Source organism: Neoarius graeffei, chromosome 8, assembly GCF_027579695.1.
Source record: "Neoarius graeffei isolate fNeoGra1 chromosome 8, fNeoGra1.pri, whole genome shotgun sequence".
NCBI lineage: Eukaryota > Metazoa > Chordata > Actinopteri > Siluriformes > Ariidae > Neoarius > Neoarius graeffei.
Genome location: NC_083576.1, coordinates 40373604 through 40393234, shown reverse-complemented (window position 1 = coordinate 40393234; position 19631 = coordinate 40373604). Strand labels below are relative to the sequence as shown.

Genomic DNA, 19631 nt, shown 5'->3' with positions numbered 1-19631 from the left:
TTGTGTGCAGTGAGAGCAAGCAGATAAAAAGGGGAGAGGAGCAGAAAGTCGTCATCTTCCCCAGGCTGAAGTCACATCGGTGCATTGATTTGAGCATTAGTTTAACTCGGCTGAAAAGCGTGGTTTTTTTTGTTGTTTTTTTTTGAGTGGTGTTTGAAATAAAACCCAAAAAGTGAACCTGATCCCGCCTGCCTGTTATTTAGCATCAACAATAATCAGGGAATTGTTACACTGGTGCAAAAAGCCAGGATGCTGAAAACAAATTGTCGCCATGGAGTCCTCCCCATGAAAAAAGAACTGATCCATGCCCTAGCCGCCACCCAGCAGAACCAGCACCAGGCGCTGGTCATGATGAGGATGGAGCAGGAGTGGGGCTTCGAGGTGCTGCTGCAGGCCCAGTAAGAAGACCCCCAGGCGCTCCTGCGCTTCATGACTCCAGCAGATGCACCAGTCCCGGAGTCCACGGGATTTCCCCACGTCACCCTCACAAAAATGCGGCCACACAATGACCTGGAGGCTTTCATGGAGCTCTTTGAGCAAACTGCAGAGGCATGGGGATGGCCGGACAAGTAGAGAGCGGCCCGCCTGTTACCGCTCCTGACTGATGAAGTGCAGCTTGCAGCTCAGCAGCTGCCCGCAGAGAACTGATTGCTGTATGTGGACTTGAAGTGTGCAATTCTCTAGTGAGTCGGCCACTTCCCAGAGCAACACTGGCAATGCTTTCATGCACTGACGCTGGAAGAGGTTGGCTGGCCCTTCGCCTATGGCCAGCAGCTGTGGGACGCCTGCTGGCAGTGGTTGAAGGCAGAAGACCGCAATATCTAGGGAGTCATTGGTGTGGTGGCGCTGGAGCAATTCATTGCTTGACTGCTGAGAGGACAGTGGAATGGGTCCAGTGCCACCACCAGGCATTGCTGGATTGGGCCATTGAGCTGGCAGAGGACCATCTGGCAGCAGTTCTAGTGGCAGACAGACATCCGGCTTCTCCTTCTTCTTCTCTCTCGCATTCTGACCCCCCCCCTCGTGTTTCTCCCCTCCCATCCCTTCCCCATACCACAGAAGCGGGGGCTGACTCCTCCACAGCCAGCTCCCCAAGTCTGTGTTTCCCCTTCCCCCTCTTCCTCTTATGTTTCTGTGTCTTCCCCACAGGTGAGTGCTCCTTGCCCCAGCAGTACAGAGGTGAGGCCTGGGCTGGTGCTGCGGGGAGCCTGGGCACTTCCAGGATCAGTGCCCGGTGATGGAGGTCGGGGCAGTGGTCCAGATCCCTGATGCACCAGAAGCTGCCCCTGATTGAGCTGGAAAGTACCGCATACCATTGAGTATTCAAGGGGGTGCACATCAGGCTTTGGTAGATTCGGGTTGTAATCAGACCTCCATACATCAAAGCCTGATTTAGTGTGGAGCACTGGGGAATGCATGTTGGGTGAATCTTAAGTGTGTGCACAATGAGATACACAAATGCCCACCACTGTTCTTTTCCCGGGAAAAAAGTATAGTGTAGAGGCGGCGGTGAGTCCGAGCCTCACCCATCTGCTGATCTTGGGAGCCGACTGACCGGGGTTTAAAACATTACTGAAACAGATAGTAGTGGGATTTTCCTGCAATAGCATGTCACGGGGGAATCCCGCTGCAACGTTGGCTGGGGAGGTGGTCCCAGGGCCGTCTGCATCAGCTCCGCATCATGATGACACAGAGTGGGTAGAGCCCTCCTCCTTCTCTGGGGAACCCCTTAGGGGATTTCCAATTGGAGCAGGTGTGTGACAAGTCACTGAGACACACTTTTGACCATGTGAAAGTAATCGATGGCCAAATTCTCCAGCCTAATGCTGCGCTTCCCTTCCCATACTTTTGTGTTATTAAGGATCGGCTAGATCAAGTGATGCACGACACTCAAATGAAGGAAAAGATGACACAGTTGTTGGTCCCAAAGAGCCGTAGGGAACTTTTATTCCATGCGGCTCATTATAATCCTATGGCTGGGCATTTGGGGCAGGATAAAACATTAAATCGTCTCATGGCCAGGTTCTATTGGCCAGGGATTCGTGCCATTGTCCACAGGTGGTGTGTGGCATGTTGTGAATGCCAGCTGGTGAACCCAGTGGCCACGCCAAAAGCGCCATTGCACTCCCTCCCATTAATTGAGAGCCCCTTCAAAAGAATTGGCATGGATCTCCTCAGGCCATTAGATCAGTTTTTACATGGGTATTGCTTTATGTTAGTCATAGTGGTTATATCAGTGCGATATCTGGAAGCAGTGCCTCTCTGCAATATCTCTGCATGCAGTGTTGCAGAGACACTCTTCCACGTTATCTCCGGAGTCAGGACTCTAAAAGAAATCCTGACTGATCAAGGCACTATTTTTATGTCACGCACATTGCACAAATTGTATGAATTATTAGGGAATAAATTAATTTGTACTAGTGTTTATCATCCACAGATGGACGGTCTGGTCAAACAATTTAACCAAACACTTAAAAATATGATTCATAAGTTCATTCATGGGGATGCTAAAAACTGGGACAAGTGGCTAGACCCTCTGTTGTTTGCAGTGTGTGAGGTCCCAGAAGCATCCACTGGGTTTTCCCTGTTTGAATTGTTGTATGGACGCAAGCCCTGTGGTGTCTTAGGCATCATTAGAGAAAATTGGGAGGAGGGGCCTTCTCAAAGCAAAAATGAAATTCAATATGTCCTTGACTTGAGAGCAAAACTCCACACATTGAGTCACATAACCCTGAATTTGCTGAATTAACATAAGCTGAATTTGCTACAGGCCCAAGAACGTCAATCTCGCCTGTACAACAGAGGGGCACAGCTCAGGGAATTTGCACCAGGTGATAAAGTCCTCATTTTACTGCCCACTTCAAGTTCAGAATTGCTTGCCATGTGGCAAGGACCCTTTGAGGCCACACGGCAAATTGGGGATGTCTACTATGAGATCAAATGTCCAGATAGGGGTGACATGTCTCAAATTTATCACTTCAATCTCTTGAAACCATGGAGAGAGGATGTTTCTGTGGCTCTGGTGATGGTAGTTCTGGAGAGGGTAGAGCTAGGACCGGAGGTAAGTCTAAAGTGTGGCCCACTTTACCCCGGTCCCCTGTGAAGACCACCTCTCACCGTCCCAGAGAGTACAGTTGATGAAGTTGCAAGAGAAGTTCTCCAATGTGTTCTCGCCCCTCCCTGGTCGTACTGACGTCATAGAATACCACACTGAGACTCCCCCAGGGGTGGTGGTGCGCAGCCACCCATATTGGCTCCCCAAACACGAGAAAAATGTGGTTTGCAATGAACTCCAGGCTTTGCTGAAGATGGGGGTAATTGAGGAGTCGCACAGCGACTGGAGCAGCCTGATGGTCTTGGTTCCCAAGACTGACTGATTGGTCTGGTTCTGTGTAGACTATAGAAAAGTCAACGCGGCATCTAAATTTGATGCATATCCAATGCCTCGCATCAGGTTTGTAGTACTCGAGTCCAGGACTCAGACTCGAGTCCCACTCGTGCCCTAATTTTAAGGACTCATGACTCGACTTGGACTTGAGCACTAATGACTCGGACTTGGACTCGGACTCATGCATTAACTGCATTCTGACTTGTAAATTGGAGACGAGGACTCGGATTTTTTCTTTATTTTTTGTAACATGCCATAATAATTTATCATAAGATATTTATATCTACATTAATTTTTGTACTAATTTCGTGCAAGAGTGTCACACCTGTGCGCCTTGGCGGGTGCATCAGATAGACTCGAGCGTGCGCCAGACAGCGCGTGTGCCAAGCAGACACACTCACGCGTGCCATAAACGACTTGCACCTGCATAGGATTAAGACACAATTAGCACACCTATATAAAAACTGTGAAAACACACTTATTTTGTGAAGTATTGTGTTGCTGATACATTACTGAGCCTTATTTCCTTGTTTGGTTTCCTGATCCCTGATTTCCTGTTTCTTGTCTTTGATTCTGCCTAGTCTACGATAGCCTGTTTGTGTCTTGCTCGACCTATTGCCTGTTTCACCGTTTTACGATTTTGCCTGCCGTTCTGGGGTAGGTTTCCCAATAACGTTGCCCTTTAGGGCTAAAGAGCTAGTTGAGAGACTCTCTTCAGCAACAAACATTGTCTTTGTACATGGTTTTCCCAAACTCACTCATCAGAAGGAGTGTTAATAGCAACATTACAAAGAGCTTCTTTGCAGTGCATGTCCCCGATACAGGCATGAGTAGTTGCTAAATCCAGTTGAGTTCACATGGCGTTTGTTTTTTACCAAAAAAAACAATTAATATAAAGTGTTTAAAATATGGTAAAATATTGTATTGTCATTTAGCATTACATATATAATGTCATAATTAATAAGTAAAACTATTTTACATTTTTGGGCAATATTTTTTTTTAATTTCAACCGTGTTTTTTTTAATTAAATGAATAAACATTCACATGAAAGAATGAGCAAATAACCTAATTAACTAAGTAAATGTGTTCCCTGTGTCCGCTCATTTCACTGTTACTCAAACATACAGCCAGGGTTATTTCAACTGTTATCCACAATGCCAAGTTGGCAATGTTCTCCCTTTTATGTGCGCGCACGTGCAGAGAGAGAGAGAGGTTTTAGTCTGTGTGTACATAAGGAGATTGAATTGACCTTTATATATATATATATATATAAGGTACACACAGATCAAAGCCTCTGTCTCATGCGCACTTACACACACACACACACACTGTTAGGTACAAGGTAGGTGGACATATGTGCAGAAGTGATGTGTTTTTCACTGCTGTAAATAAACACACAGGCAAACAGTCCAAATCGTCAGGCAAAATCCAAAACAAGAAATTAAAGCCGCTAGTGGCCTTGACGGGCCCTCGCACGTGTGGTTCCACAACCCAGGACATTCCGCCACCCAACAAAACAGTCAAATGTCATATATTCATCAAATGTTCAAAGGTGATGTGCATGTTGCAAATGCCATGACTGCTTGACGGATGAGAGATAGACAGACAAAGACTAAGTGTGTGTGTGCGTGTTTTTCTGTGGTGTGAAAATGTACATTTATATATGTACAAAACTATACATGTGTCTCCTCCTTATCTATACATGTGTCTTCTCCTTATCTCTATCTCACGCTGTAATCTTAAGTCATCTTAGCTTTCCTGTGTCTGCAGTGTGTGTGTGTGTGTGTGTGTGTGTACATGCAGAGTTTTCATATGTCTGCAACAAAATGCACAATGATGGCAGGTCACTAATATATAGATTTAGGCGCTGCCTAAAAGCAGAGCTCCCATCTGTTTCTGGGTTGTAGAATTTTCTTATACCCTAGCCAGTCTCTTTTGTTTTATTTCTTTACTGGCTAGCACTGGCCACTAGGCGGTGTGTATGACTGGTAATTACTAACACTGGCCACTAGGCGGTGTGTATGACTGTAATTACTAACACTGGCCACTAGGTGGTGTGTATGACTGTAATTACTAACACTGACCACTAGGCGGTGTGTATGACTGGTAATTACTAACATTGACCACTAGGCGGTGTGTATGACTGGTGGTACACGGACAAACCGGTGCTCCGCTGGAGCTCTGCTATTATTGTGTGTGTGTGTGTCTGTTTGTCAGAGGGAGAGGGAGAGAGAGAGAGTGTGTGAAAGAGAGTGTGCTCATAGATGTTGCATGTGCATGTGAGTGCATACTTGTGAGAGAGTGTATGTGTGTATGCATAAATATGCATGACTGTGTGTGTATGAGTGTGCACAGAATTGTATATGTTATATCATCAACTCACGATATCCAATATTCTGTAAAGTTTCAGATCAATCCATCAATGAATTGAACATTTTTTCCCCATTTCCTGCTTGGCCAGATGGTGGCGCTGTGCTAGGCATCTGAATTACACGTGAATATCATCACAATCATAATACACAATATTTTGTAAAGTGTCAGATCAATCAGTTAAGGCATTGCCAATTTCTGGCACATTTCCTGCTTGGCCAGGTGGTGGCACTATAACAGGCAGGCCCATAGGGCGTCAGGTTATCATAATAATCATATCTATTGAAGTAAGAAGTGTCCGACCATACAGTCAATGCTCTGACACGTTTCCTGTTTATGTGGCAAGATATTAAAATCATAAGGCCATTTCAACATATTACAAGATATCAAAAATCCCTTGGCAATTTAATATCAGCGACATCTTGGCATCACGTATAACAAATTTCACATGAATCTCATGAAACATCTAGGAGGAGCATGTTAAAATTCATCATGTGTCAAAACACACACATTCAAAACCCTATTCTTTCCTTGGCCAGTTGGTGGCGCTATACCAGACAGGCCCATAACGGCTAAAGAGTATCAGAATCATATTACAAGATATCAAGTTCAACATTCAGCAATATCTTGGCATATTATATGTTATTTCAACATATCAAAAATCCCTTAGCAATTCAACTTCAGCAATATCTTGGCATCATGTTTGCCAAGTTTGACATGAATCTGATGAACCATCTAGGAGGAGTACGTTAAAAATGACCATGTGTAATTTCACTCCAAATGGCCTTATATGACATCATCATTCCAAAGTTCTACCCATTCATTTCAATGGAAAAGGGGCGCTATGAGGTCCCTGGGCCATGCCCAGGGTCAAAAGTCTGTGGCTGAGTAGCAGTGACAATGACTGACGTGTATATCAAATTTCATGAGTTTTCGTGCATGGGAAATGCCTCAAATAAGGCCAAACACAACAGAATAATAAGAAGAAGAATCCTTCGAAAAACAATAGAGTCTCACACCAAACGGTGCTCGACCCTATTGTTTTCCTTTGAAAAACAATAGGTTCTTTTCACCGACCGGTGCTCGGGCCCTAACAAGCAAAGGGTTGGGCAAGGTGCAAACAGGATATTGGAGGCAGAATGAGAAACAGGTACAGGAATCAGGAAATCAGAAACAGGAAACAAGGCTCGGTAATGTGTACTGATGTAGCATAATACGTTGCACTGATACTGCATCTGAACAGTCCTTAAAGCATATACGCAGAGCCATGGCCTCACTTTCGTTTATAAATGCCTTGAGACCTCAAGAATGGCACAGGAATAGTTTTAAGCATTAACAGTAAATCTAATATAGTAATTTTTACGATTAAAGTGATTTATATACAACCCCGATTCCAAAAAAGTTGGGACAAAGTACAAATTGTAAATAAAAATGGAATGCAATAATTTACAAGTCTCAAAAACTGATATTGTATTCACTATAGAACATAGACAACATATCAAATGTCGAAAGTGAGACATTCTGAAATTTCATGCCAAATATTGGCTCAGTTGAAATTTCATAACGGCAACACATCTCAAAAAAGTTGGGACAGGGGCAATAAGAGGCTGGAAAAGTTAAAGGTACAAAAAAGGAACAGCTGGAGGACCAAACTGCAACTCATTAGGTCAATTGGCAATAGGTCATTAACATGACTGGGTATAAAAAGAGCATCTTGCAAAGTAAAGATGGGAAGAGAATCACCAATCCCCCTAATTCTGCGCTGACAAATAGTGGAGGAATATCAGAAAGGAGTTCGACAGTGTAAAATTGCAAAGAGTTTGAACATATCAATTACAGTGCATAATATCATCAAAAGATTGAGAGAATCTGGAAGAATCTCTGTGCATAAGGGTCAAGGCCGGAAAACCATACTGGGTGCCCATGATCTTCGGGCCCTTAGACGGCACTGCATCACATACAGGCATGCTTCTGTATTGGAAATCACAAAATGGGCTCAGGAATATTTCCAGAGAACATTATCTGTGAACACAATTCACCGTGCCATCTGCCGTTGCCAGCTAAAACTCTATAGTTCAAAGAAGAAGCCGTATCTAAACATGATCCAGAAGCACAGATGTCTTCTCTGGGCCAAGGCTCATTTAAAATGGACTGTGGCAAAGTGGAAAACTGTTCTGTGGTCAGACGAATCAAAATTTGAAGTTCTTTATGGAAATCAGGGACGCCGTGTCATTCAGACTAAAGGGGAGAAGGATGACCCAAGTTATCAGCGCTCAGTTCAGAAGCCTGCATCTCTGATGGTGTGGGGTTGCATTAGTGCGTGTGGCATGGGCAGCTTACACATCTGGAAAGGCACCATCAATGCTGAAAGGTATATCCAGGTTCTAGAGCAACATAATGCTCCCATCCAGACGACGTCTCTTTCAGGGAAGACCTTGCATTTTCCAACATGACAATGCCAAACCACATACTGCATCAATTACAGCATCATGGCTGCATAGAAGAAGGGTCCGGGTACTGAACTGGCCAGCCTGCAGTCCAGATCTTTCACCTATAGAAAACATTTGGCGCATCATAAAATGGAAGATACGACTAAAAAGACCTCAGACAGTTGAGCAACTAGAATCCTACATTAGACAAGAATGGGTTAACATTCCTATCTCTAAACTTGAGCAACTTGTCTCCTCAGTCCCCAGACATTTACAGACTGTTGTAAAGAGAAAAGGGGATGTCTCACAGTGGTAAACATGGCCTTGTCCCAACTTTTTTGAGATGTGTTGTTGTCATGAAATTTAAAATCACCTAATTTTTCTCTTTAAATGATACATTTTCTCAGTTTAAACATTTGATATGTCATCTATGTTCTATTCTGAATAAAATATGGTATTTTGAAACTTCCACATCATTGCATTCTGTTTTTATTTACAATTTGTACTTTGTCCCAACTTTTTTGGAATTGGGGTTGTACTAAGACTCGTACGAAACCTCTGATCTGTTGAGGAACGTTGGCTATAAGCCCATATTGAAAGAGGGTGCAGTATCAACAATTAAAGGAAAATCAAACTACAAGAAAAGGAAAGTATTTCTTTTCTTTATTTTTTTTAAAAAGGAAAGTTCAGTTGCACCACTCTTCCCAGAGTGAGCCAAGGGTTGTTGCTAAAACCCGGGATGGAACGGGACATGACATATCCCTCGGGCAGTGACCTCCCTGCGGTTGTTGCTAAAACCTGTGACGTCCTATTCCGTCCCGTATTTTAGTAATTGCCTGAGCCGAGCAGTAATGGCGGAGTACTCAGTATGGAGAAAACGAGTGGATCAGCTGTCTTATTTCTAAACTGGATATTGCTGCCGTTTAACCCTTATATGGAAGAAGCAAATGAACGGAGAACTGAACGAACTGAAAGTCAGATTGTTTCAAAACAATCGGCCACAAGATTGGCCTTCAAGAAGCAAGAACACAGATGGGTAAGCTCCGACTCTCATTTGGATAAAAAAAAACAACAAAAACATGTTGTTTACCTGCATTTAGATTAATACATGTAACTTGTATTGTGTGTTTAAGTTACCGGTATAAGATTATTTAATTTGCTTCAGAATGTGATTGTTTCAGTTCATCTGATTATTTAATTAGCCTTTTACGTTTTATCAGTGAAAATGCATGCATGTACATGTATGTTGCATAAGTTATAACATCCTATCTTGTTTTAATGAGAGTCAACCCACAATCAATGAAGTCAAATCAGTCTTAGTTGAGCAAGTCGGTAACGGTATTTCTTACTTTCACCATAAATTTTTATGACTTTTGGTATATAGCTGTAAAAGGCCTCAGCCTTAAAACCGGTTACCGCAGTGATATCATGCACTCAGGCATGGCTAGCTCAGCAGGGTAGCTTGAATGCCAACTTTGCAGTCGATTTTAACCAGGGCTTTGAACCGGTTCAAGGAACGAAAACGAAAACCAGGAACTTTTTCTATTTCACATGGAACAGAAACGAAACCAGAAACTTTATTATTTTTTATGTTCCGGAACAGAAACGCTTATTAAAAATAATGGTAACCGGTTAATACTGGTTTTTATTTCGTTCCTCAAAGTTTCCGTAGCCTACAAATAAAAAAAGTTATTCTTCTCCTGCGCAAGTTTCTATGACCCGCTGGGGTTCACTTCCTGTGTGACGTTCGCTGACTGAATGTAGAGAGCGGGAGGGTGGACTACTATCACGTCTCCACATCTTAAATAAGAGGTAAATATTGCAGTCTATCGTTATTCAAAAACATCAATTTCAAACACGATATCAATATATTTGTCCACGTTAATGAGAGGCTCATGAACGTTTAAATGACGTTAACCTCTGTTAGCCTATCAATGCATAGGGCCTGACTAGTGTTTGGTAACACACTAAACGAATTATCTTTCATTTTTGGCACTTTTTCTGTTTGTGTAGACGGGAAGACATTACTGAGAATCCAAATCGCCAACATTTTAAAAATAATTGTTTTGAATTATTTCTTATTTAATGAAGGTTGTAATAGAATTAGCCTACATTTGGCTTAAGCTGGATGAGACAGAGACATAATTTTATAGCCATTTGTTAAACAGCTGACAGGGAACGTAATTAACCATTCCGGGAACGAAATTTTTTTATTCTAACCGGTTCGGGAACGTCTATTTAATGGTGGAACCCAAAACCGGAAACGTTAAAATTCCGTTTCTGTTCGGAACGAACCAATAGGAAAAAAATTCTGGTTCAAAGCCCTGATTTTAACTCTCAAAAATATATTTTTACTCCCTATTATGCAGTATACAAGAGTCAAGGATGGAGATACTATCCACTCAATGTATTTAAAAATAAAGGTTCTCCGTATCTGCTTTAAATAGGTGCACAGCTAGTTCCTTAATTAAATTCAGGTGCACGTCGTTAACGGCACGCGTGCTGGAGTCCGCTCGACGCGCGTGCAGCCTGGAGCACGTCTTCAGGTGCACGCGCCACAGCATGCAGGACTGACTGACACACACGACACTAAATGAGATAATCACTTGCCTTGTGGAGTTAAATTTGATTAAAATGTAGTGATATCAATGTGACATTACGATATCCATACGTGATTCCCGACCATATTGAAATAGTCATAATGTTTTTCATATATTTATTTAATAATTAACTCGATGTACTTGCAATGTACAAGAAAAATTACATCAGCAGCAGTTTCCCCCGTTGACTGTGAGAGTCCCTTGGAGGCGCATGGGTATTCTGTGTGTTCGGCTGTGAGTGAGTCGCTCTTTGTTGTGAAACAATGGTCTGGGTCTCTTGTAAATTCAGAGCAAACTAAAGGACTACTTGGGCTATGCTGTTGTTTGGGAAAACCATGTTAGCTTGACGATGGATCTTAGGAGGTATTTAAAGACACTCTTGGCCTTAAGAGGCTTTTGGGAAACCCACCCCTGGATTGTTTACCTGTCTTCACTTATATTAATAAACATACCTTCTGCACTTACATCTATAGCCTCGGTCACAACTGGCCATACGTGCTCCTATGGCCGGTCTACGTGCAAGAAACGCACGGAGGGCGCGCGTGACATGCTGATTTTCGAGCCGTAGACTGGCCACAGACTGGCCGCAGAGGTACTTTGGCATGTCAAACAAACTCTACGGGCGCTTACGTTTTTTTCAGGTTGCAAGACAAACTTACGGCCAATGTGCATCTTTCTCCACGAACAAAAAAAACAGCGATTTGGGAAACGCCAAAAATCACACGGCCAAAAAATCGTACGTCCGGTTGTGACCTAGGCTTATCTCCCAACTATCTCTGACAGAATACATTGTACTCCCTGAAAAGGGAATGCACATTCACCTGTTCATACATCATGCTCAGGAACAAACTAATGTTCATGATGCTAAAATAGCCAGCGTCAAATGGTGCAGTTGGAGTCTTGTTCTTGTACTCGACTCGGATCAATAGTGGACTTGACTCAAATTTTTTTTAATGACTTGGACTTGACTCAGATTTGTACACTGGGGACTCGAGACTGGATCCGGACTCAAGGTTTAGTGTCTTGACTACAACACTGCCTTGCATTGATGAGCTGCTCAATCGGTTAGGCGTGGCTCACTTTTACTTGACACTGCCAAAGGGATATTGGCAGATCTCCTTGACTCCATTATCTTGTGAAAAAATGGCCTTTTCCACTCCATTAAGTTTACACCAATTTGCCACCCTTCCTTTCAGGTTGTTTGGGGCTCTAGCAATGTTTCAGCATCTCATGGACCGAATTCCCTGTCCCCACAATGCGTATGTGGTGGCCTACTTAGATGACACAATCATTTATAGTAATGATTAGGAGCAGCCTCTACAACATCTTAGGGTGTTCCTGAGGTCATTGAGGCATGCGGGGCTTACAGCAAACCCAAAGAAGTGTGCAATTAAGCAGGTGGAAGTATGGTACCGCATCGGGGCTTCCACTTGGGTCATGGGCAGATGCGTCCCCAAATTGATAAGACTGCAGCGATTGCAGCCTGCCCGAGACCTAAGACCAAAAAGGGGGTGAGGCAGTTCCTGGGTCTGGCTGGCTATTATAGGCAGTTCATGTCTAATTTTTCAGATGTTACCAGCCTGCTGACTGACCTCACTAAAAAGGGAGTGTCAGATCCAATCCAGTGGACAGAGTTGTGCCAACAGGCCTTTAACCAGGTAAAAGCTGCACTGTGTGGGGGGCCACTTTTATACTCCCCTGACTTCTCTCTCCCTTTTGTATTGCAGACCAACGTGTCGGACAGAGGGCTGGGGGCCATTTTGTCCCAAACGGTGGAGGGAGAGGAGCGCCCCATGCTGTACTTCAGCCGCAAGCTCTCCATGCGGGAGAAGTAGTACAGCGCCATCAAAAGGGCGGGCCTCACCCTCTGTTATTACCTGCTGGGATGCCCTTTCACCCTCTGCTTGGATCACACCCGCTCCAGTGGCTCCACCACATGAAGGATGCAAATGCCCAGATCACCCGTTGGTATCTGGCCCTGCAGCCATTTAAGTTTGAGGTGGTCCACTGGCTAGGGGCACATATGGTGGTAATGGACTACCTCTCCCCGGCATGGGGAGAGTCAGCTGCAGGCCAGATGGCTCCCTGGCCTGAGTCGGGCGGTGGGGGTATGCGGCAGTGGTGGCATGATCAAGGGCCAGTTTGTGAATGGAGAGCAACGGGGAAGGTGAGTGGCAAAGTGGAAACACCTGTTGTGAATTAATGTACTGTCTCTGTGTTTGTGTGCAGTGAGAGCGATCAGATAAAAGGGGGAGAGGAGCAGAAAGTCGTCATCTTCCCCAGGCTGAAGTCATGCCAGTGCATTGATTCAAGCATTAGTTTAAGTCAGCTGAAAATTGTTTTTTTGTTTGAGTGGTGTTTGAAATAAAACCCAGAAAGTTAATCTGATCCCACCTGCCTGTTATTCAGCATCAACAATAATCAGGGAATTGTTACATAGTTGCTTTAATTTACTTTAATAACGAATTTTAAGTTGTTTAACATGTCTACATTCACCCTCCATTTTAATAGGAACACCATTTATTCATCATTCAATCATTTGGCCACAGTAAAATGTATAAAATCATACAAATACAGGTCAAGAGCTTCAGTTCTGTTCACATCAAACATCAGAATGGGGAAAAATGTGATCACTGTGTCTTTAACCATGGTATGGTTGTCGGTATGACATGAGCTTTATTGACTATTTCAGAAACTGCTGATCTCTTGGGATTTTCACATACAAGAGTAGTCAGCTGGGATAGGCTCCAGCTTGCCTGCGACCCTGTAGAAGGAGAAAGCGGCTAGAGATAATGAGATGAGATGAGTCTCTAGAGTTTACACAGAATGGAGCGAAAAAAAGCGTTGATTGAGTAACAGTTCTGTGGGTGGAAAAGCCTTGTTAAAGGGATCCTCCAGCGGATTTACTTTTAAACTTATGTTAAGTAAAATTATTCATTGATTTCAACAGTCAAATATTAATTTTTGGAGACCAAATAGTGTTCTATAAAAATACATTTTTATTAAAATACCAGACAGACCTCCTGCGGAAGTGACGTATGCGATAACGTGGCTTAGTGGAAGCTTGGAGCAGCTCAGCTGTTTATATCCTCTGCTTACATCATTGTTTTGTTAGGTTTACAAGTATTTTCACTGAATTTATAGGTTTTTAAATAAGTATGCCTCATTGCACAGCATATAAATGCCAAAATGATGCTAAAAAGAAGGACAAGAAGATATCTTTTCACTATTTACCTGGCCAGAATCGTCCGACTATTCGCAAGAAATGGATTCATGCCATCAGAAGACCTCAAAACAATCAACTCAAGTCAACTTTGTCAAATATGCTATACATGCTCGACATACAGCACAGATGAAATTCCAATCCTCTCTGACCCACGGTGCAAACAGGCAATGCAATAAATAAAAATAAAAATAGAATAATTGAAAAAACAAACAATATAAACAGTATAAACACTCTAGATAGGAACTAGACATAGACTAAACACTCAGACAAACAATATAAACAGTATAAATAAACAGTATAAACATCTGTCTGTGGTGCCCTATTTATGTGCCAAACAATTTGAATAATCTTGTTTCAATGAATCGATGGAATTAAAAGCAAGATTATTGGGGGCTTCCAGAATAAAAAGAAAGAAAAGATGATGCTGTGCCAACAATATTTGCTCATCGTTCAGCTCCAAAAGTCCGCCAATGCAGTGTTGAGCGGCAACAGAGACAACACCAAGAGGTTAGTTTCGACTTTGTTCTACCATGGTTCTTTGTAGTATACAGGGACAGATCCAGCCCAAGAATCTGACAGATGCACATTTGCAGAAATATTTTCACTAATTTTACCACATTGCTATGGATTTGCACTGGGGCATAGAGCATGCCGAGCTCTTTCCAAAGAGGGCAGCCATGGCCCACTATGACTGCGGCTCGGCCCGGTCTGTTGGTTGAGCATGGCTATAGCCCATGTAGCTGCTAACGGTAAAGTAAACAAATGCCTGATGACTATATGCCAAGTGGTGCACATATATTTATGCACGTGCAGTGATCTGGATCCGTCCCTGGTATATTATCGCTGTCTTACCTGGTGAATTGTAATCGGCATTCCGATGCGTTGTAGGCTCTTTCAGCGTCTATTGGAAGAAAATATGGGTAACAAAGAAAAGACTGATGTTAAAGAACAATCACCAATGCATCAAGCGACGGAGCATTCGAGTGAGCTTCAGGTACGGTCACTTATACTCCAGATAAGAGAATTACTCAGAATATTCTGCATGAAACTCACTCATTTGAAATTTCCAAAGTTTTATTTCATGGTAGTTTCAGTTTCGTTTTCATTTATGCGCTAGGAATGTGAATTGACCGGAAAGAGGGATATTGCTGTGCAGACAGATGAACCAGTCAGTGTTGAAATCCTGACAGACACAGTTGTCTTCAAATACAAGATTATCCAGTGTTCTTTGTTGGGAGATGAAAGCATCTCATTAGATGGTTTGTTCAAACTCTACTAGCAAAGCCATGATGTAAGCGGAAAATATAAAGAGCCAAGTTGCTCCAAGCTTCCACTAAGCCATGTCATCGCATATGTCACTTCTGCAGGAGGCCCATCTGGTATTTTAATACATTTTTCTAGAACACTATTTGGTCACCAAAAATGAATGTTTGACTGTTGAAATCTACGAATACTTTTACTTAACATAAGTTTAAGAGCAAATCCTCTGGAGGATTCCTTTAATAAGAGATGGCTGAGGAAAATGGCCAGAGGAAAGTGGTTTGAACTGCCAGGAAGAAGGATATAACTCATTCGCTCTTTACGACTGTGGTGAGCAGAAAAGCATCTCGGCATGCACAAAACATTAAACCTTGTGGTGGATGGGTTACAACAGCAGAAGACCACATTGGGTACCACTCCTGTCAGCCAAGAACAGAAATCCAAGGCTATCATGAGCACAGAGTCACCCAAACTGGATTATTGAAGACAGAAAAAAGACAAGGTGTTGCTTTTTTTCTTCTAATCTTCAAATGCCCAAATTCTGCATATCTGAAAAATCTCCAGGAATTGTGTGATGAAATCATGTCAACATGGACCAGATTCTAAAAGGAAAGTTTCCAAGATCTTGTGGAATCCATGTCACAAAGAATTGAGGCTATTTTGAGAACAAAGGGAGGCCCTACCCAGGATTAGATAGTGTTCGAATAAAGTGTTGTGAATGTAAAGGTATTATATATAACTTACAATTTCCCTTCACTGGAACTAAGAGGTCCAAACCTGTTCCACTATGATAACATCCCTGTGCACAAAGCAAGGTCGGTCAATGAAGACATGGTTTGCCATAGTTGGAGTTGAAGAACTTGAGCAACCTGCACAGAACACTGACTTCAACCCCACTGAACACGTTTGAGATGAATGGGAATGCTGGTGGTGCCCCAGGTGTCCTTGCCTGACATTAATGCCTGACCTCACTGATGCTTTTGAGGCTGAATGAGCAAATTTCATTCCTAGCAATTGGTAATTAAAGTTACACCAGCAATTGAAATTTGGCAAAAGCTTTTGTCTTTAAGTTACAGGTCCTTGCAGGCCAATATCATCACTAAAGACCTGTGCAATAAAACTGGTAGAGATGCTGGTCAGCTGCTGTAGCAGCCACATTGTAGGTGCTATAAGCAGGTAACTTGATTAGACCATGTGATAGCACATCTCCTGTAATTGGACATCACACACAATGACAATGTGTTTGTGCAGGTAGGTGGTTTCTGGAGTTATTTATATGAACCCTGTTGAACAGCAAATTGATGCAAAATAACATGATGCAGAATGTTCAGTATATAAACAGCCTTGTTCCACAAATCTCCCTAGCAAGCTGACATTAAAAGCCTCACTAGCTTTTTTAAGACTGCCTTCTTTTCATACAACCCCGATTCCAAAAAAGTTATGACAAAGTACAAATTGTAAATAAAAACGGAATGCAATAATTTACAAATCTCAAAAACTGATATTGTATTCACAATAGAACATAGACAACATATATTCAAATGTCGAAAGTGAGACATTTTGAAATTTCATGCCAAATATTGGCTCATTTGAAATTTCATGACAGCAACACATCTCAAAAAAGTTGGGACAGGGGCAATAAGAGGCTGGAAAAGTTAAAGGTACAAAAAAGGAACAGCTGAAGGACCAAATTGCAACTCATTAGGTCAATTGGCAATAGGTCATTAACATGACTGGGTATAAAAAGAGCATCTTGGAGTGGCAGCGGCTATCAGAAGTAAAGATGGGAAGAGGATCACCAATCCCCCTAATTCTGCGCCGACAAATAGTGGAGCAATATCAGAAAGGAGTTTGACAGTGTAAAATTGCAAAGAGTTTGAACATATCATCATCTACAGTGCATAATATCATCAAAAGATTCAGAGAATCTGGAAGAATCTGTGCGTAAGGGTCAAGGCCGGAAAGCCATACTGGGTGCCCGTGATCTTCGGGCCCTTAGACGGCACTGCATCACATACAGGCATGCTTCTGTATTGGAAATCACAAAATGGGCTCAGGAATATTTCCAGAGAACATTATCTGTGAACACAATTCACCGTGCCATCCGCCGTTGCCAGCTAAAACCCTATAGTTCAAAGAAGAAGCCATATCTAAACATGATCCAGAAGTGCAGACGTCTTCTCTGGGCCAAAGCTCATTTAAAATGGACTGTGGCAAAGTGGAAAACTGTTCTGTGGTCAGACGAATCTAAATTTGAAGTTCTTTATGGAAATCAAGGACGCCGTGTAATTCGGACTAAAGAGGAGAAGGACGACCCAAGTTGTTATCAACGCTCAGTTCAGAAGCCTGCATCTCTGATGGTATGGGGTTGCATTAGTGCGTGTGGCATGGGCAGCTTACACATCTGGAAAGACACCATCAATGCTGAAAGGTATATACAGGTTCTAGAGCAACATATGCTCCCATCCAGACAACGTCTCTTTCTGGAAAGACCTTGCATTTTCCAACATGACAATGTCAAACCACATACTGGATCAATTACGGCATCATGGCTGCATAGAAGGGTCTGGGTACTGAACTGACCAGCCTGCAGTCCAGATCTTTCACCCATAGAAAACATTTGGCACATCATAAAACGGAAGATACGACAAAGACCTAAGACAGTTGAGCAACTAGAATCCTACATTAGACAAGAATGGGTTAACATTCCTATCCCTAAACTTGAGCAACTTGTCTCCTCAGTCCCCAGACATTTACAGACTGTTGTAAAGAGAAAAGAGGATGTCTCACAGTGGTAAACATGGCCTTGTCCCAACTTTTTTGAGATGTGTTGTTGTCATGAAATTTAAAATCACCTAATTTTTCTCTTTAAATGATAGATTTTCTCAGTTTAAACATTTGATATGTCATCTATGTTCTATTCTGAATAAAATATGGAATTTTGAAACTTCCACATCATTGCATTCCGTTTTTATTTACAATTTGTACTTTGTCCCAACTTTTTTGGAATCGGGGTTGTATGAGCTATACCTGAAAGAGGATAAGACAGTTGTTTGGAGTAGGCTGAAATATCCTGGGAGAACTAGAAAGATGATATAGAAGATTTTTTACGTCTTGAAATGCTGCCATCTGGCATCTAAGTAGACCTTGGAAAAATGTGTTCATGGAAACACAAACTCAGAGAAATGAGCTAACCTGAACTCCCATTAGCATTTGTAATTATCTAATATATTATATAATTGTATGCTAATGACTCATCTATTTTTCAGATGTAGTATTCCACTTATTATTGATGGTCCATTCCTTCTTGGTATTTGTTTAGACCTGTTTCGACAGGCATGTGAGTCAAATGGCCTGATAGATCAGAAGCACCTCAGCCTGCTTCTGCATGAAGCCATCCAGATCCCTCGACAGCTTGGTGAGGTGGCAGCTTTTGGCGGGAGTAATGTGGAACCCAGTGTCCACAGCTGTTTCCGCATGGTGAGTCTGAAACAGTTGAGAAAAGATGATACTTTATACTCTGTCAGATGTTATCGAATCACTTTCACTCTATAATATTTACCTCTTATTATGCAAAGTTCTTTTTCTGTCTTCTGCATTAGAGGTTTTCAACCATTTTGGGGGCTAAGGCACATCAAAGGCCAAACCAGAATGTCAAGGCACACCAACTTAGTTTGTTATCGATTATGAAAAATGTCATATATGTTATGATATCCATTATGATGGCCATTAGCAAGATTTGACCAATAATGCACTGCAGCACATTTAACTTTGCCTCATGGCACACTGGTTGAGAACCACTGTTCTTGATTCGACAGCAGACTGTCAAATAATTATCAAATACTGTAAATCAGGCAGACAATTGTATACTTTATTAAAAATGCATTAATGTGCATCAGAGCAAGAACTTGTCCGACATAGTGTGGCATCATGAACAGCAACATCCTAAAATAAAATAAAACTAAACATTTTTTAATGGTCAGTGGAGCATCTACCTGTTCTTTTATGGGTTGGGGTAGCTGTGGAAAAAAAATCTTGCCATTCTGTCAACTCAATATATAAAAGAACATTACTCTGCTTATGCAATGTATCCTATCATCTGTGTTGATAGGTAGCAAACTAATGTGGCAAGCATGTGGGGAAGGAGTTGCAAGATGGAAATCTCAGCTTCTCATGAAATCTTCTGTGCTCCATAAATCACACATATCTAGGAGCAGCTGATTTTACTACATGATGCATGCCTATTAAAATTCCTGCAGGAGTCTCAGCCATGGTGGCATATTGCTGTTTAGTCCCTAGCATGCTCTAAGCTTAAACATTAACAGTTCCATGAGCCTTTGCGGTTGCAACATACAAC

General features: G+C 42.3%; 1 protein-coding gene across 1 annotated transcript in view; it reads left to right on the top strand.

The window, feature by feature from the left end:
• drp2 (dystrophin related protein 2) overlaps positions 1–19631 on the top strand; it is a 353984-nt gene that overhangs the window by 231421 nt on the left and 102932 nt on the right. The window contains exon 12 of the mRNA XM_060926712.1: positions 18597–18754. Within this exon, the coding sequence (XP_060782695.1) occupies positions 18597–18754 (158 nt within the window). The remainder of the gene's footprint in view (positions 1–18596; positions 18755–19631) is intronic.